The following is an 18,661-nucleotide window of genomic DNA, read 5'->3' as shown; positions in this document are numbered from 1 at the left end:
ATCAGGTGATTGAGACTCCCCAGGAGATCCTTAGAAGTATTAGTTCGTAACGCTGAGCATACCAAGCGAAGATTTTCATTATACTCAGCCAACGTCAACTTTGCAAAGAAGGGACCTACGCCCGCTCGGTCTGTGAGTTCGGGTTAGTTGAGTCTGTTCTTGACCTTGTCCTGTATTAATTTTCGACAATCCACCGTCGACTTCAATGCTTCAACAGCTGGGGGGCACTGGGAGCTGCTAATGCCCCCGTCCGTTTCTATCTTTTGGTTGAGCCGGTACAATGCGTGCTCCACGCCCTCGTAATATATTAGTGATATAAAGATGTTGAAGATGCCAATACGAGAATAGGTTTTATCTTCTTCCTCTTTTTTGTCCGTTTTTCGGCCCATGCCATTCGTTCCTCGACGCTGAAAGAGTCGAGGGGTTCCCCCTCGGAGTACTGTAGGAGCGATTCCCGTGATATTGACGAGCTGTTGTTCTAGAGATCTCCTGCCGCCGTCTGACGAGAAGAACTCGACTGAGTCGGCAGCTATCAGTTTCTGAAGTATCCATCCACGGGTGGCCCATCGAAATATCGAGATGATGGCTTCAACAAGTTCGGCATAGTTGGACTTGTCAATGCAACGAGTGCCGACCCAAAAGTATCCCAGTCCGTTGCTAGTAGCTTGCCTCCCGCAGAATTCGATCTTATGATAGCCTGCCTCCAGCTTCGCTTTCTCGGGCTTTTCCTGAAGATCCTTGAACGTAACTTCTTCATCGTCTCTACCCCAAGTATGGGACAGAATTGCGTATGCGGGGACGTCGCGTAGCTATGAGATCGTTAGTCAAGCTGATGTTTCCATCTCCCGTGCGGTGCAAGAGGCGCATTTTAGGAATTCTCGGACTTTGCGAAGTCGAGGCGAGGAACTCGGTGCGTTGACTAGACTTCAGACGGTAAGTCAGGATCCGTACCGGCATCCTGAAATAGATGCGCAGTATTCAGACATACTTTTGGGGTTTCTGAAACCCTCACAAAGGCCCACCATTCGAGACAACTCTTATATAGGCTGGCCGATCGCCCTCTAGCTTGCCGTGGAAGGTAGGAAAAGCAGTTGGAAGTAGTAGCCTTTTCTAACTGGTTTTCGCAGATGAGCCTGAACTTATTGGCGTAGTAGGGCAGGTCCTGTTGTGTAGAGCCCGTTATCTCAGCCTTCACGATCTCCATCATCACGGTGCTCTTCCAGTTGGCGTCATAGGCTCCTTGTAAGGAAAGAGCACCAACTGGCCAGGCCACTGAAGCCACACTATGGCGCCACACTCCCACAAGCTTTCACAAGCACACGCAGGACTGAGCCCCTGAGCATGTATATAAACAGTGGCCCGAGCCCCTTCCTTTGCGAGGGCCAGGTTGAAGTCTTACCCCAATACCAGTCATTGCTCGCCCTTCTTGTTACCTTCATTGTGACCACCTTGGTCCGGCGTACCTGCCTTTTCTCACACTCTTGCAGCCCTGAAGAAGTCCTTGAGGGCTAGGGTTCCTTTGATCTCTTCGATGTTGAGCCTGACGGCCTCGCTGTAGGCTTCCTATTACTAGAGCAGCCACTTAAAGGGTGATAACGACTTCCTTAGCTTCTTGAGGACCGATCGGTATGCCTCCCGGGCTCTTTCAATCTCTTCTCCCGTAGAGATTGAAACCAGGGTGTGAATCTTCTTGACGATGTCCTTCAGGATCGTACTTTCCGGCTCAGCGACGTTGGCGTATGTGGCGGCCGTGCTGGAGCGAATCCATTCCTTGATCTCTCGAATCAAGACTCCCTGCTTCTCAAAGGCCTTGTCATCGCGAATTTGTCGGGCCTCAAAGGACCGCCAGGCTTGCGTCTGCTGAGTGGTTGCGTTATCGGCTAGGTCACGCTTTTCTTTAGCGGTGCTCAGTGTGGCTTGAGGGTAGCGACGATCGAGGAAGTCTTCGTAGTCGTAGAAGATGACTTCGGGGAGCGGGAGCCAGTCAGTGTTGTTGATGTCAACGGCTTCACTGAGTTTCCTGTTGCCAGCGACCTTCTTGAGAGCAGTGTACCATGCGAGCCATTCTGACGAGCGTGTCAGAATGGGCTTGTAGACGGTGGTGGTAGTTGTCGCTGTAGCTGACGAAGCCATTGCTGGTTTGACTGATCGAAAGAAGGAAGAAAAGAAGGAAGGATTGAAAGGATTGAAAGGTGTTGAGAGTGGCCTGTTGGCTAAGAATACGAGCTTGGAAATGAGGTGCCGAAATGCTGTGGCGGAAGTGATTTTTGGTGGTTAGGCCGGGCTCATAACTGTTGCACGTGATCGAAGTCGACAGCGCATTGAATTGTCTGGTTAAAATCAGGTCTAGCAATACACGGAAGAAAGCCTTCTTATACTCAAGAAAAGGGACAAAGGAAACACCGTTCAGCAAGGGAGCCAGCCGTACGAAATACGGGAGAAAAGAGGGCATTTGGAGGTCCAAAAAAGGGCTGAAAAGTAAGGAAAGAAGTGATATGCATTGTTTGAAGGGATATGCGTTGAATGACGGAACATTCGACTGCGGCTTGAAAGGTGGCTCAGAGTGGCTCAAATCCAGGCGACATCTTACTTAGCCTCCTGACCCGCACGGCAAGAAGGAGCAGAAAAGTCTCTTTCGCTATACACATAGTCGCGCGGGTAGTCGCGCGAGGTCTGGGGGTTGAGGAAGCGGTTCAAGTTATCATCGTCCAAGGGACAGATGTCTTCCCCATCCTGCGGGTCCTTGCTCGAGCGGCGGTCTGCGGCGCGCTGCTGTCTCCGGTCCTCGGCCTCACGTTCGCGCTTCTGGCGTAGCTCGTTTTCGTGCCTCGCCCACTCGTAGCGGTTCCGCGTGATTTCGCGCTGCTTCTGGGTCTCGCGCTGCTGCTTCGCCTCGGCCAATTCGACCTCGCGAACTAGGTGCTGCCCCTCGGCAATCTGGCGGTCTCGCTTGAGCTGCATCAGCTCTAGCTCGCGCTCGTCGCGGTACTGTACGGCCTGGAGCCCGGGTCCAATTGCGTTCATGGCAGTTGGTTTGTATTTTCTCTTTTGCCCGAAAGCTAGATGCGAGATAGATGTTGGAAGTTGGTGTCAGTGATGGATGGGTTGAAATGCACAAGGGACAAAAGTGGTTGTGGCGAGCCATACTCACTATGATATTCAGAACAGTAGAAAGTGCGTCTGGCTGCGACAAAGGTGAGTAGGGAGGGATGAGAGGTGGCCTGGAAATGAGGTTCAGGTAAGATGCGGGGTATACGCGGACCTATATGTGTCACCCCACCCTCTCAGTGGGCTCTGAGGTGATTTACTAAGCCAATAGATACCGTATTACCTCGACGAGTGCATCAAGTGGACAATTGCACGCTAACCTTACTAGTGATGTATAGATGAGGTCGTTCGAGTTTCCTGCCATCGCTAAAATGAAGAATCTAGACGATCTATCTCAACGACTCGAGCACTTATTATAAGCAGAATATTACCTACCATAATTAGCAAACAGCAAACCCGGGAATAGGACGCGCAGATATATGCTCAACGCCCTCTCATCTGTGACCGGGCCCTCTCATCTGTGACCGGGCCCTCTCATCTGTGACCGGGAGGGTTTGTCGTGTGTTTGTTCCGCGGAAAAGATATTCGGGCGGCGAGGTTGATGCAACTGGTGTATGTTCGCCATTGTCGAGACGCCTAGGAGACGGAAAAAGCGGAACTGGCGACACATGTGCTGGCTGTGGCGGGGCATCAAGACGACCTTTGGCGCTCGAAGATGGCTTGCAAGCGCCCCACGGTATGTCGCGCCTCTGGCGGTTTAGACACGTGCAGAGCTCGTTGAGGCGCTTTGGTATGTCCATAGCAGTGGTCTGTGCTCGACCGCTGGGTGACGCTAAGCCTGGGCACGTGCTGCACCCGGAAGATGTTGCGGTGTTTCAATTACGACCTGTACTAATACAGGTAGGCATAACGTTACCCTGATTTCGCATTTTCCTTCCAGTAAAGTAGCTGAAATTAGATACGGGCGTACCATATACACTCTGGTCGAGCGGGTAAGGAACTGTTACGAGTTACCGTTCAAGATGACCCTTCGCTCAGTAGTAGGGCCCAGGTTTGAGCTTGGGTTCCGCCATCATTTTTTTATTTTTATTCCGTTATAATATCATTCTTCTTCTAACTTCAATACTACCCTTGAATGGCGGCAGTCTTACGTCATGAGACACAGTGGAGCTCACATGTCCCCAGTTTCTGGCGTAATTAATAGCTTGATGCGCCGAACAACCTTCCGAGGTTAAAGTAATTTAGGTTCGGTCGGGAAAATTAAAGTCGACTTGCCCTACAATGGCAGTCTGGTATTAGATTACCGAGTTGCGGAGTGAAATCATCATAGTTCACCTGCTCACTCCGTCTTATTCGCACACGCACTTCGCGTATCCACTATGTCTAACGTAGTAGGCAACTCTTCGTTCTAACTTGAGAGGTCGGCATCACTGCGGCAAGATCAAGTTGCCTCTGAGCTGTAGCCATATTAAATGTGTCTACAATGTCTCAAGGACGCGTGGCTGTGCCACGCTGGTCTAGACGGGTCTGGCCGCCTTTCAGCTTGTCCCCACTGGTTTCCATCTAGAGGCTTAGAGCTACCCGCCATGTGATCTAAATACTGGCATTATGCCAATATCACAGATACCAGTGGAGTCGTCAATCCAAATTATAAACAATAATTAATGATGACAGCGGCCGTACGAACGATAAGGCATAATTAACAACCTGGAGATTTGAGTCACTGCGATATCGCCACGCGGAAGCTGGTTATCTTGCGCTCGATATTGCAGCAGAAGATTTCACGGTATAAAACGAGGCGTTATTATATAAGCGTGGCAGCTTGTCGTTGGGATAGCCATAAGATCAGCGCCCGAGCGGCCCGACCAGGAAATAAGGCGGGCAGTCGAGAAGCCCAGAACGTGGCGGCTCGCGGCGGCCAACAGGGTCCGCTCCTGACGGACAGGGGAGGTTTGATCGCCACCTGTGAGCACTTGCAGGTAACGCATGAATGACAGACACCAGGTCAACGCAGGGGTTCGGATAAATGGCAACGTGTAGCTGAACAGTTGGACGTGATAGAGCGTACCTGCATTTCGCAGAACACCAGGCTCGCTATTCGTTCTGCAACGTAACTGCTGTGTCTCAGGGCTTCGGTAACTGAGTCGAAGTGTTGGATGGAGTGCTGTGGGGCCCGAGGGCGGGGAAGGGGTTAAGAAACTCAAACTGCAATAGACAACTCTAGACTCCAACCCAACACGGAGAAGGGATGTTTATTTCCTGTTTTGAACTGTGGATAAAGGCAAAGCCACGAGACGCGGCATCGATGATGAGGCAGAGACTCCTGAAGAGAGCTACCGGCGCTGCATTTCCGTTGTCTGATAGACTCGGCGGAGGTTCTCACCGTAGTGCGACGAATGGAAAGAGGGCAACGTGACAACAGAGTTGGACAGTTCCTGAGTAGGTTGGCCGAGATCGTACAAACAAGTCGCCAGCGACCGCGTCAAAGACAAACAAGGCCCAGAAAAGGGGACTAAGATAAGAAAAGGGAATCGACAATATACGTGAAGCAATGTCGAGATGAATGCTGGGCTGCGCCCCACCGAGCTTCCATATGGTCCCAGGGGCGGGGCCCGGAGGCGGGGGACCAGCTCCTTCAGCGGTGACCCCTCTTGCTGTTAAAAAGTTTGTACAGCCTGGCTGGCGTGGGTACGACTCAGCATGTGATCTGGCCGGTAAATATAGTTCAGAGTGGCCACGGTGATGTGAAGAAGGCATGGCGAATAGAATCTGGCAGGCATCCCGCAGCCACAGCCTCCCTGTGTACAACAGAAGCCCATGTTTGACGTGGACGTCGCACGGCAGACAGAGACAAGCAAGCTGTTTGGCGGGCGCAGAAGCACCAGGGAACTCTGTGGGAAAACGTGCCGAGCGGGTGCAGCGCCTCACAGCGCCTCACAGCGCCCCACAGCGAGCCAAATTTCCCGAGTCCTAGGGAATTCCTGCCCTTCGCCTAGGGTTGCAAGTCCGGCCACTGCGCATTTCATGCTTGACGCCAGCGAATATGCCTGCTCGGTGGTAAAATCGTGGAGACACTGTGGCGATCTCGAATCGATTGGCGCGGGGGTATTACGGGCAGCAGCAGCAGGGGTCACCGGGAAGCGGCACGGGGAATGCAGCCACACACGAAGGACGACAGGCCTGCAAGGAACAGAACCTCAAACTAGCTTTACAGTGGAGGCCCCTCCCGCCGTGGGGCTCTGGAAAGCAGAAGGGACGAGAGAATGGCGCCAAAATCGGCCAAGGCATGCATGCGGCTGGTTCGACGAAGTCTGACCCACCGACTCGTTTTGAAACACGAGGCTTCTGCAACGGGGTAAGACTTCCCGCCGAAGTCGTCCCTTCTCAGAACCCACCGACTGGATCCTATGGCAGGAGCTGGATTCAGCTCAGGTCATCGTCGCATGTTCCGGCCTAGGTAATTCTAGGAATGCAGATGCAGATGCAGCTGGAGGGAGACGTGGATGCAGCACGAAGGCTCAAGCAATGCTATTTCGAGAAAAAGTCTGCTCTCTCGAAAAATGTAGTGTATGGCGGAGGGGCGCCCAAAACGCCACTTCCAGTTATGGATGGCCATGGCCCAAGCGCTTTCCTCGCGGAGCACAGAGCGCGATCGCGATCAGCCCCGCTGGGGGGCTTGCCAAGCAAGACTTCGCGATTCGATAGTCGGCCTCGTCCCGTTCCAACGTAGCTGGGCAGACATCACCATGACTGGAAATTGCATCGATTTGCCCCAGCCAGCTTTCCGTCCTCAATACCCTGCACGCTCCTCGAATTTACCTGTCTAGCACACGCAACCGCCTGGCAGCCGCCTATGACAACACGTAAGACAGCCTGTGAACGTGTCGCTTGATCGGCGCATGCATTGACGAACCCCTGATTTGGGCTGCTGAATTGGGTGCGTACGGCCCCGGTCCCTCTCGACCAGACCCTCGCTTTCGTCCGATGCTCTCTCCCCCTTTCGTGCCTGTACGGGACTGCCCCCGAGGCACAGTTCCCAGTTCCCCCAGTCGGGCGGCTGGTTTTTCCTCGCGCCCAAGTTTGCGTGGGCCAAACCAGGACTTGGCTTCTGGTGTCGCTAGCTCTGTTTGAGCCTCTCGTGCTGCCAGCCAATTGCGCAGCTGGTGAACCTCGTGTTTCTGCAACCTGTTCTCGGTTCTCGCCGAACAAGTCCCGACTGTGGAAATGGAAATATTGCTGGAATGCGAAGACGTCAGGGATCATCTGCTCGCACTGATTCACGGCGCGGCCACCCTAGAGTCATCCTTTTGCCTTCCCTTCCCAGTGGCGGTGGCGGCGTAGTGCAGGGTGCCGGGGAGGTTTTAGATGCCTACCAGATAGTGCACACCACGCTCGCACTTACGAGAGCCTATCGCATTTGTACGGATCATGTTCGCATATGGGAAGCTAATAATAATGGACGGAGTCAGGTACCTCGTTACACGGCGGCATGTCCCTGCGCAAGCTTGGGTTTCCCCACATGGAAGCTCCCTCCACCACATGCACCATCGAGCCAGAACCCTGCGAGGCGGTTATCGCCCGCCACCACAGCGACCACACCCCTCGCCAATCTTCACTTGAAACTATGCTGGGAGAAACATGGCCAGCGAGGGAAACAAGTGCGGAGACGGGAGAGGCGCCGGACGGTCCCATGCCCATGGGTGCCCAGGACGGGCGTGAGAGTTGCATTATAAGGTCCGGGGCATCCCACCCCTTCTGCACCTCCGAGAAGCTTTCCACCACCTCCATCGGCTCCCTTTTGGCTGGCCCTCACTCCTTTGCTCACACTATTCTTCTTTCAGCACTCTTTTCTTACCTCCGGTCTTGACTGACCGTCAGAATTCTTTCTCAAAAGCTTTACCAAGGTACGTTTGTTCTGGTAGCCCCCCGGCATATGTGCCCCTGAGGAACACCACTTGCGCTGCTTTCCTATTTGGGCGCGGGCTCAGTGCTCGATGACCTCAAGTGAGGTGGTTACTCTTTGTGCGCCGGAGCCAATGATGTTGCAGCATTTTTACCCTTTGCTATTGTCGCCTATTGTTCTGGGTCACAATGCGCACTGTCAAATGCAGAGCGTCAGACAATAGGGACATCGACAATACCATTTTCGACAATATAGAGGTCGCGTCAATTGTTCGCGAGCACTGGTTTTGTGTCTATTTATTACAAACCACCAGCGCTCCTTCTTGCCATCCCCCCCACATAACACATCCTGCGTGTCACACTTCCCATAAATACCTGCGCAAGCTGCGAACCGAAACAGACAAAGCCTGTTGAAACGAACTCAAAACTATTTATATAGCTCGTCTTGCGCCCACCAGCTAAGCTAACGCAACTTCTGCAGTCTCCAAACCTTCTCGGAACATCCTCACCACAAAAGGCCATCAGCAAATAGCTGGTACTACATCATGATGGGCCTTTCAGCAATTTTCACCTTTTTCCTTTTGGCTTTTCGCCTCCTTTCGCCAGCCTTCGCAGCTCCATCACCAAGGGCGGCTTCGGGCTACTGGTTGGCAGATATCCAGCGCCAGGGCACGGTAGCATATGGCGACGCGAGTTACAAGGTCTTCCGCAATGTGTTGGATTACGGGGCCAAGGGCGATGGCGCTACCGACGACACGGAGGCAATCAACGCAGCCGTTGCCGACGGCAAGCGATGCGGCGAGGGCTGCTCGTCTAGCACGACAACTCCTGCTCTCGTCTACTTCCCCCCCGGTACCTACCTCGTCAGCAAGCCCATCCTCCAGCTCTACTACACGCAGCTCGTGGGCGATGCGGTCAGCCCGCCGACCCTGAAGGCAGCGGCTAGCTTTGCTGGCATGGCGGTTATCGATGCCGACCCATACGACGACCAGGGCAACAACTTCTGGGTCAACCAGAACAACTTCTTCCGCCAAATCCGCAACTTTGTCATCGACTTGACTGCCATGCCCGTCACATCCGGTGCTGGCATTCACTGGCAAGTCGCGCAAGCCACCAGCCTGCAAAACATTGTCTTCAACATGCGCACTGATGGCGGTAACACCAACGGGCAGCAAGGCATCTTCATGGACAACGGATCTGGTGGTTTCATGACGGACCTGACCTTCAACGGCGGCAAATACGGTGCATTCTTTGGCAACCAGCAATTCACAACCCGCAACCTGACATTCAACAACTGCCAAACCGCCATCTTCATGAACTGGAACTGGGCATGGACCTTCCAGGACGTCAAGATCAACAACTGCGCGGTTGGGATCGACATGTCGAACGGCGGCAGCACTGGCCAGACAGTGGGCTCGGTCTTGGTTGTCGACAGCGTCTTTACTGGCACGCCGGTCGGCATCAAGACTGCCTACGATCCTTCCCTGCCCCAGACCAACGGCACCCTCATTCTCGACAACGTTGATATGACGGGCGCTACCCAGGCCGTTTGGAGCAACGCCACTGGTGCAGTCATCCTCCCGGGCGCGCAGAAGGTCGAGTTCTTTGTCCAGGGCCGCACCTATGGTGGGGCGTCTGGCAGTGCCGGCAAAGCTGTACAGAGCCCTCAGACTGCTGTCGAGAAGCCTGCGTCCCTCCTGGACTCGGCTTCTGGCAAGGTCTTTACGCGCAGCAAGCCCCAGTACGAGAACCTGCCTTCCACTGCTTTCTTGAGCGTCAAGTCCAACGGTGCCAAGGGTGACGGTGTCACCGACGACACGGATGCCATCCAGGCCATCTTCGACAAGGCTACTCCTGACCAGGTTGTGTACTTTGATCACGGTGCCTATCTCGTCACCAAGACCGTCAAGGTTCCCAAGGACATCAAGATTACTGGCGAGATCTGGCCGCTCATCATGGCTGGTGGCGACAGCTCCTTCAAGGACCAGGCCAACCCGCAGCCCGTCTTCCAGGTCGGACAAGCAGGCGACAAGGGCGCTGTCGAGATTTCGGAACTCATCTTCGGGACCGCAGGCCCACAGCCAGGAGCCATCATGATGGAGTGGAACGTCGCCGGTACGAGCCAAGGCGCCGCCGGTCTGTGGGATGTGCACACTCGCATCGGTGGATATGCTGGCACACAGCTGCAGCTGGAGCAGTGCGCCAAGAACCCCAACGTCACCAACCCGGTCAACCCCAACTGCTTCGGATCCTTCCTGATGCTGCACATCACAAAGACGGGCAGCGCTTATCTCGAGAACACCTGGTACTGGGTTGCCGACCACGATCTCGAGCCTGCGGCCAACAACCAGCAGATCGATGTCTTCAACGGCCGCGGCGTGCTGGTCGAGGGCCAGGGGCCCGTCTGGGGCTTCGGCACGGCGTCTGAGCACTCGGTCCTCTACAACTACCAGTTCAGCGATGCGTCGGAGGTCTACCTGGCCCTGATCCAGACCGAGACGCCCTACTTCCAAGGCAACCCGGTCTCCGTGTCGCCCTTCACCAAGAACGACAAGTTCGGCGATCCCGACTTTGCCGCTTCGTGCCCCAGCGGCACGGACGGCGGCTGCGAGCGGTCGTGGGGCGTGCGCGCTGTCAACTCCAAGGACATCTTCATCTACGGCGCCGGCCTGTACTCGTTCTTCGACAACTACGACCAGACGTGCCTGGAGACCGAGTCCTGCCAGACGAACATGGTCTCGCTCGAGGACAGCACGGTCCACCTCTTTGGGCTCAGCACCAAGGCGAGCGTGAACATGCTCACGGTTAACGGCCAGAGCGCGGCGCTCGACAAGGACAACCGCAACAACTTCTGCGCCACGCTCGCCTTTTTCGCCTCTACGTAGGCCCGCCGAGCATCACCCGCCAACATCACCTAGTTCTTTAGTTATTTCTTCCCTTCTTTAACATGGTCATTGCGTTGAAGCGACGCCAGTGTGGTTTTGAACCCGACTTTACCTTGACACGAGGTTTTATTTTTCTCTCTGCTTTCTTCATTCGTGCTTATATTTGGGTTTGCATTCTGTTTCTTACTCTCGGCCCAAGTGGCATTGCACGGGTGGTTATTTGTGGCTTTTGGGATATTGGCGTTTACTGGATACCAAATGGTGGTGGTGGATTAGATCTTTGGTGGTGGTGGAGGTGGTGGTGGCAGTGGTGGTGAGGCACGGGGCGGCAAGGCAAGGCAACAAAATACCATTCATCCATCCATCGGCATGGACATAGATATTCCTAGGTAACTAGCTGGCAACAAAAGGCATACTGATGCCAGAGGCGGCTGCGATGAGCCGGCAGCAAAAGAGAATACATATTTTCCTCTTTCCAGTATGATGATGTTAGAGTTTTCAGTGAAGTGAGCACCAGTGATTTTCCTTTTAGTGTTAAATGCCCCGCGAACGTAAGAGCTGAGGCAGACTGGGGCCGCTAAAGCAACTGGGGCCGCTAAAGCAACTGGGGCCGCTAAGCAGACTGGGGCCTAAAGCAGACTGGGGCCGCAAAAGAGAGCCGAGGCGGTTTTAGGCAGCAGCCGCCGTCTAATCCCTGGATGTTTGCTAGCGGGGGACCTTTCAGATCGGAAAGACGCCGATATCGTACCGCTCGTGCTGTAGTTCTTTTGACGAGCGAGGTAATAGCTATTAAAACCATCTTGAAAGAAGCTCGGAGACCCTTTCTTCTCCAAGAAATACCTTTGAAAGGCTTTTACTAGCCGGTTTTAATGCGATGATCTGGTTCTCTTTCACAGTACCCCCCTAACAGGACATCCTGGGATCGCACTGTGTTTAGACTTACAGCGGCCGCAAGCGAGGCGAATTGGCAACGTCATAGCTCCAGTCCTCCACTTCGTCGGCGCCTTTTTTTTTTTTTACCTCGCTCCAGCAGGGCGACGAAGAACGAACCTCTGACCACAGAAACGGCAAACTACGATCTCTATCTCTGTGCCTTTTTTCCTTGCAAGCTAGCATCGCTCTGATTTAAACCACCACTCATTTTTGCTACGGACGAGCCTGCTTCGAGAGAGACACCTTCCGCCCCGGTTTCCGTCTCGTTGCTGCCCTGTCGAAAAGGGCACGCCGCTTGCTCCGACCAGCGCTCCCTGCAACCGACTGAGTTTCCAGCCACCGAGACTCTCGCTCCTGCCACACTTTCGTACTTAGATAAGACTGGAAATGGAAAACTTCGACTCCCCCCCCTCGTCGGGCACGCGCTCGTCCTCTCGCCGCCGAAAGACGCCCGCGCAGATGGCGCCCTCCCAGACGCACGCGAAGCCGGCAAACAGACTGCTGACGGCAGAGGACGTCGCGACGGCCGCCAGAGCCGAGTGGGACGCGTGGCATTCCGCTCCACCACCACCAGGGCGAGAAGCACCACGACAAGGACGAGGCGGAGGCACCAACAACAGCAACAGACCAACCCACCGCCCCCGCAACACACCCTACCTGCCCACCCCGACCGAGCGTGTGCTGCTGGCCGCCTACCCCGCGCTCCTCGTCTTTGGCGCCGTCTTCTCGCTGCTCTCGCCCGAGACGCGCGCGGCGCCGTACGACGCGGCGCGCCACGCGCACACCCAGGACCCCGCGCTGGCGCCGTCGTACTTCGCCCGCAAGGACAACGTGTTCAACGTGCTGTTCGTCAAGCGCGGCTGGGCGTGGGTGTCGGCGGCGTTCTTCGCGTTCGTGCTCTCGCACCCGGCCGTCGCTTCCGCCGCGACGAGGGATAGTAATAACAATAATGGGGATAATGGGGGAGGGCTGCCGCTGCGCGGCCGCGCCGTGGCGCGCTGGGCGGCGGTCACGCTGTGGTGGGTGCTCGTCACGCAGTGGTGCTTTGGCGCGCCGCTGATCGACCGCGGGTTCCGGTGGTCGGGCGGCAAGTGCGACGTGGCGCGCGACGCGCTGCGCGGGGGCGAGGCGGACGCGGGCGATTTCTTCACCGCGGCGGCGTGCAAGGCGTCGGGCGGCAAGTGGAGCGGCGGCCACGACATCAGCGGCCACGTGTTCCTGCTGGTGCTGGGCAGCTTCTTCCTCGTGCAGGAGGTCGGCTGGGCCACGGCGCGGTGGGCGGGCGTGCTGGCCGAGGAGCGGAGCGTGGTCATGCACGACGGCGCGGTCAAGGGCGCGGGTGCGGCTGGTGCTGGTGCGGCTGGGGGGAGAGCTGGCGGGGACGAGACCGGCGAGGCGGGAGCTGCGCCGCTCGGGTCGCTCGTCACGTCGCTCGTCGCGTCGCTCGGCCATGGCGGGCGGTTCGCGGCTGCTGTGGTTGGGCTTTGTGTGTGGATGCTGCTCATGACGGCCATCTACTTCCACACGTGGTTCGAGAAGGTAAGTGCGCTCCGGATCCCCATGGTCCCCGGCTGGTTTGTTGCTCGTGTGCTAACGTCTGCGGTGTAGCTTACTGGGCTCCTCGTCGCCTTTACTGGGCTGTACCTCACCTACGTCCTCCCGCGATTGGTGCCGGCACTGAGGGGGCTGGTCGGGCTCCCGGGCATCTAATCACTGCTTCAGACACAGCGTGGAAAGGAGAAAAATTGAACGCGAGACTGCTGTACTATATCGTGGCAGAGTACATACACTAGAATACAACTACACTGGCCGGACATTCGCTGGCTCTCTTATCTTGCTACCTATTTACCTGGACGCCGACTCCCGTGTCTTCTGGACGAGCAACCCTGCTCCGTAGCCCGAGACGCGGCTACCTGCCACGGCTCAAAGGCCTATGGATGGACAATGGGCAGACGGGTAGCTGTCTGGTGGTGGTGATGGTCACCGCCCGCCCTACCCTCCATTTCGTCTACCTAGCAAGGCAAAGTGCTTTGAACACTGACGCCGACAACCTGCTTTCCATTCGTGGACCACCTTAGCTGGCTGCATTCGACTAGCCCACGCATGCGCCGCCGCCTCAAGAAGGGAATCTGTTGCCCAAGGTAAAGCTCCTGTCGGTGATTCGCCGAATCCGCGGAGGATTGTTTGACTACCTGGATAGTGGGGTGAACTGGATCCTCTACGTTAATCACGCATTGCCCCGACGGTGCCAGGAATCGCATCCGCATATTCCCAAATATCCTCTGAAACCCACAGAAGCTCAAGAAAGCGAAAGCGAAACTAATGGCGGGCGTGCTGAAGGTGCTGTCCGAACACGGACTGGGGGACATGACAGCGCAGTATGTCACCGACGACGCGGGGCAGGTGGGGCTCTGGCTGTTTCCCACAGCGCTGCGCGGGCGCCTGGCCCAGCGGCGGCCCACTGTAGCCAACGAGAGCTGGGCACGCCGACCTGCGCACCGCGCTCGCCCCGCCATCGTTGTCGAACCGCTGGTGCACATCAAGATCGCCGGCGATGGCGAGGCGCCGCAGCTCGGGCCGGGGCGCACGTCCATGTGGTCGCCATCGACCGGCTTCTTCCGACTGGCCGGCCAGAAGGTCGACGCAGCGACGGGCGCTGTGGTCACGACGCTGCGCCACGACCACAAGAACCTGAACGAGCCGAACCTCGAGATCGAGCACAGCCTCGCCCCCGGCTTCCGCGGCCACACCGTGACCAGCGAGACCGTCTTCACCAATGCCTCGCTCGACCCCGTGCGCCTCGAGCTGCTGACGTCCTTCTCGCTCGGCGGCATCACGCCGTTCGCCGCCGACGACGCGCCCGGCCGCCTGCGCGTGCACCGCTTCCGCTCCGTGTGGTCGGCCGAGGGCCGCATGGTCACCGACTCCATCGAGAACCTGCACCTCGAGCGGTCGTGGGCCGGCAACATGAACTTCGCGGAGCGCTTCGGCCAAGTCGGCTCCATGCCCGTGCGCGGCTGGTTCCCGACGGCCCTCGTCGAGGACACCGACGCCGGCGTCGTCTGGGGCGCGCGCCTCGCCGTCCCGACCAGCTGGCAGCTCGAGGTCGGCCGCCGCTTCGACGACGTCGTGCTGGCGGGCGGGCTGGCCGACTTCGAGTTCGGCCACTGGGCCAAGACGGTGGCGCCGGGCGAGTCCTTCGCCACGCCGCCGGCGTACCTGACATGCGTGGCCGGGTCGCCAGACGACGCCTGCGACCGCCTGACCAGCGTCGACGTGCCGGCTGCCGACGCCCAGCCCGCCGCCGAGCAGGACCTGCCCGTCGGCTACAACGACTACTGCACCAGCTGGGGCGAGCCGAGCCACGACCAGCTGCTGGCCGTCGCCGAGAAGATGGCGCCGCTCGGCGTCCGCTACCTGACCATCGACGCCGGCTGGTACATGCCAACGACCACGCCCGCGGGAGAGGGGGGGTCGAGCGGCGCGCACTGGGCGACGTCGCTCGGGGACTGGCAGGCGCACGCGAGCCGGTTCCCTGACGGGCTGGCGGGCATCGCGGCCGCCATCCGGGCGCGCGGCCTCGTGCCGGGCATCTGGATGGAGCCGGAGCACGTCGCCCGGGACTCGGCCGCGTTCCACGAGACGGACCACATGCTGACGCGGCACGGCCAGCCGCTGACGCTCGGCATCCGCCGCGCCTGGAACCTGCACGACCCGTTCGCGAAGGCGTTCCTGCACGAGCGCGTCGTGCGCATGCTGCGCGACGCCGGCTTCGGCTACCTCAAGCTCGACTACAGCGAGACGCTCGGCGTCGGGGTCGACGACGGGGCCGGCGACGGGCTGGGCGAGGGCCTGCGGCGGCACGGCGAGGGCACGCACGCCCTGTTAGACAGCATCCGCGCGGCGCTGCCCGAGCTGGTCATCGAGCTCGTGTCGGCCGGCGGCCACCGCATGGAGTCGTCGCTGCTGCAGCGCAGCGCGCTGGCCAGCTACTCGGACGCGCACGAGACGGTCGAGATCCCCATCGTGGCCGCCGCCGTGCAGCGCCTCGTCCTGCCGCGCCAGAGCCTGATCTGGGCCGTCCTGCACCGCGACGACTCCCCGCAGCGCATGGCCTACAGCCTCGCCGCCGCTTTTCTCGGCCGCATGTGTCTGTCGGGCGACGTCCTCGCGCTCGACGCCGACCAGCTCGCCCTCGTCAAGGCCGCCATCGGCCTCTACAAGCGCGCCGTGCCCGTCATCAAGCACGGGAAGAGCCGGATCGGCGGTGACATGGGCGCCAGCTGGCGCCACCCGACCGGCTGGCAGGGCGTTGTCCGGACCTGGGCCGACGCCGTGCTCGTTGTTATCCACGCTTTCGACGAGGCGCCCGCCGAGTTCTTTGTCCCGCTTCCTGCCGGGGAGTGGCACGTCGTTGCGACGCTCACTCCGCTCGCGGTGACCAAGACTAATATCGATGGGCTTTGGGTCGTCGGGGTGCTCCCATGGGACAGCCAGGTAGTGCTTCTTGAGCGTGTGGACGCTCTGAGGTTGGGTTAAAAGAGAAAGCGAACAAATTGCTGTGGTGCTGTGGTTTAGATCTATGTGCCTGGGCCTTCCATTGATGGCTACGAGTGAAGGAGCCCTTAAAGACACTGGATAGAATGCCATTATTGCTATTGTTGGTCCTGAAGACATGATGTGAGGAAGTGATATGGGCGTGTTTATGGATGCTCGTCAGGGTTACAAAAACAACCTGACCAAGTCGCAAGCTCCAAGTGTAACCCTGGCGAGTACAGCGTTGCCATGCCTTTTCTCCACCTCGTTAGCACTTCCCAATGGCCATGACTTGGAGTATCTGTACCAGCTTTGGAAGGGCATTAAATTGGAGAACACGCCGCGTTTGACTCTCGTGGGATTCTGGGAATCTAATGATGATTTTTAATGCCATTCTCCACCCTTCAATTCGTGGCGCGTACCTACGCTTTAGCTGACTAGGGTCTGTGCACGGACCAGCTCCGATGACCTCATCGAAGCTATTCGCAGTCGGCCTCCCCCGCTCCCGCAAACAAACCCCACGCACTCTTTGCCAGCTGTGCTGCAGCAGCCATGTCGCCCCATCCCAGCGCCGTACCACTCCTGGCTCCCAAGAACCTGCCCGAGCTGGTCCGGACAGCTTTCAACAGGGCGCGCGCCAGCGGGGACGTCAACTTTTACCCCACCCAAGCCGCCGTCCTCGACTTGAATTCCGTGCCAGTGTGTTCTTTCTTGCCCTCTTTCCCATCTCAATTGAACCTGCCTACGTACCCCATTCGAAGCAGACCGGCCGACCGACCTACTAACAGCTCGGCAACAGTTCCAACTGCGCTTCGCCCCGTCGCTCGCCAACAAGCCCAAGGGCCCCCCTCCTCGTCCTCCACAACACAATGCACCCCCCTCCCCAGCAAGGCCCTTCGACCCCTTCGACAACCCACCCACACCGCTCCTCGTCACGGGCCTCGGCGCATCCCACATCCTCGTGCTGAACAAGTTCGCCGTCGTGCCCGAGCACGCCATCGTGGCCACGCGCGCGTTCGCCCGCCAGACGCACCTGCTCGCCCCCGCCGACCTGGCCGCCGTGTATGCGTGCATCGACGCCTACGACTCCGAGGGCGGGCAGTTGTTTGCGTTCTTCAACTCGGGCACGCACTCGGGCGCCAGCCAGGCGCACAGGCATATCCAGCTGCTGCCGGTCGAGCGCATGCGCGATGGGCTGCCCGACACACACACTAGCAGCAGCAGCAGCAGCAGCAGCAGCGGTGGCGGCGATGGAGAGACGGGCGATACAGATGCAGCGGTGGAATGGGCCGACGTGCTAGCCAGCAGCCTGCTCGACGAGACGACACGCGCACGGCTGCCGTTCCAGACCTTTGCGCACCGCATCCGCAACAGCGGCAGCCCAGCGCCTGACGCCGACGCGCTGCACGCCGCATACCTCGCACTATACAATCAGGCGTGCGCCGCCGTGTCCGCTCACGACCACCACGACATTGACGGTATAATACCAGAAGAAGGAGAAGCAAGGATCAGCTACAACCTAGCTATGACACGGGACGTCATGGTGGTCGTCCCGCGTCTGGCTGAAGGGGGCGAGATTACTGTCCCTTCGTCGCCAGCAAGTGCTGGTGGTGGTGGTGGTGCAACTCCTCGGAAAACTGTTGGCAAGCTGGCGCTCAACGGCACGGTGCTGGCGGGCACGGCGCTCGTCAAGAGCGCGGCCGAGTGGCATGCGCTGCGCCAGGACCCGGGACAGGTGCTCGACATTCTGCGGCGGATAGGTGTGCCGTGGGGGGAGGACGGGCCTTCGTCGTCGCTGTGAGCTGTTATATTGCTGGAGATAACGTGTAGCAAAGTTTCTATGGAGAGAAAGACGGACGATGTGATGTGGTAGAAGGTCCTCGCGTCACGGGAGTCAGGCTGTGGAGAGAGAGAGAGACAGAGAGAGAGAGAGAGACAGAGAGAGAGAGAGAGACAGAGAGAGAGAGACAGAGAGAGAGAGAGAGAGAGAGAGAGAGAGAGAGAGAGAGAGAGAGAGAGAGAGAATGTGATGCAGAGAAGAGGTGCATGCTCCGTCTGGCTATGATATCCATCCTCTCGCTAGCTAACGTCGACTATCGTTGCATCTGCCCGGCGTGTCCCTGCGTTCTGGCCACGGCCATTGACTACCTACTTACTGGATAGAACCGGCGAAGCCCCCAACAGAAAACCCCAAACAGAAAAGCTTTCGAAAGATATTATCCGACCCGCCCAGCCCATCTCTCGCGACGCCTTGTGCCTAATGCGCCGTCCATTGTGGTTTGAACCCCTTTTCTTTCTTCCCCCCTTCCCTCCGTGGTATCATTGTGCCCCTGAAAGAGCCCGCCGTCATTATTCTT

The 18,661-nt window shown here is 57.9% G+C and overlaps 6 protein-coding genes across 6 annotated transcripts; 4 read left to right on the top strand and 2 right to left on the bottom strand.

Annotated features, from left to right (window-relative positions):
• Nucleotides 1-54: 54 nt before the first annotated feature.
• Nucleotides 55-1,567, bottom strand: B0T26DRAFT_302778 (uncharacterized protein). Its single transcript, XM_060434267.1, has 2 exons — nt 1,434-1,567; nt 55-809 (listed from the first exon to the last, which is right to left on the bottom strand). Exons 1-2 carry the CDS (start codon nt 1,437-1,439, stop codon nt 144-146), a joined length of 672 nt encoding a protein of 223 aa, XP_060296513.1. The 5' UTR covers nt 1,440-1,567; the 3' UTR covers nt 55-143.
• Nucleotides 1,568-2,586: 1,019 nt separating this feature from the next.
• B0T26DRAFT_675993 (uncharacterized protein) lies at nt 2,587-3,412 on the bottom strand (the record flags this gene model as incomplete). Its single annotated transcript, XM_060439911.1, has 3 exons — nt 2,587-2,997; nt 3,152-3,221; nt 3,369-3,412. 3 exons carry the CDS (start codon nt 3,410-3,412, stop codon nt 2,587-2,589), a joined length of 525 nt encoding a protein of 174 aa, XP_060296512.1.
• A 4,826-nt stretch (nt 3,413-8,238) lies between these two features.
• On the top strand, nt 8,239-11,012 carry B0T26DRAFT_302686 (glycoside hydrolase family 55 protein). The gene has a single exon (XM_060434266.1). The coding sequence runs from the start codon at nt 8,496-8,498 to the stop codon at nt 10,833-10,835; it is 2,340 nt and encodes a 779-aa protein (XP_060296511.1). The 5' UTR covers nt 8,239-8,495; the 3' UTR covers nt 10,836-11,012.
• Nucleotides 11,013-12,227: 1,215 nt separating this feature from the next.
• Nucleotides 12,228-13,478, top strand: B0T26DRAFT_646932 (inositol phospholipid synthesis and fat-storage-inducing TM-domain-containing protein; the record flags this gene model as incomplete). The annotated part of the gene is made up of 2 exons (XM_060437860.1): nt 12,228-13,307; nt 13,377-13,478. 2 exons carry the CDS (start codon nt 12,228-12,230, stop codon nt 13,476-13,478), a joined length of 1,182 nt encoding a protein of 393 aa, XP_060296510.1.
• Nucleotides 13,479-14,259: 781 nt separating this feature from the next.
• Nucleotides 14,260-16,700, top strand: B0T26DRAFT_302588 (glycoside hydrolase superfamily). The gene has a single exon (XM_060434265.1). The coding sequence runs from the start codon at nt 14,361-14,363 to the stop codon at nt 16,305-16,307; it is 1,947 nt and encodes a 648-aa protein (XP_060296509.1). The 5' UTR covers nt 14,260-14,360; the 3' UTR covers nt 16,308-16,700.
• A 156-nt stretch (nt 16,701-16,856) lies between these two features.
• B0T26DRAFT_648250 (HIT-like domain-containing protein) lies at nt 16,857-18,105 on the top strand (the record flags this gene model as incomplete). The annotated part of the gene is made up of 2 exons (XM_060437984.1): nt 16,857-17,003; nt 17,104-18,105. 2 exons carry the CDS (start codon nt 16,857-16,859, stop codon nt 18,103-18,105), a joined length of 1,149 nt encoding a protein of 382 aa, XP_060296508.1.
• Between the last annotated feature and the right edge of the window lie 556 nt (nt 18,106-18,661).

This window comes from Lasiosphaeria miniovina (assembly GCF_030549165.1).
Source record: "Lasiosphaeria miniovina strain SMH2392-1A chromosome Unknown B0T26scaffold_4, whole genome shotgun sequence".
In the NCBI taxonomy this organism is placed as follows: Eukaryota; Fungi; Ascomycota; class Sordariomycetes; order Sordariales; family Lasiosphaeriaceae; genus Lasiosphaeria; species Lasiosphaeria miniovina.
Note: the sequence above shows the minus strand (reverse complement) of the source record. Positions and strands in the feature narration are given on the sequence as shown.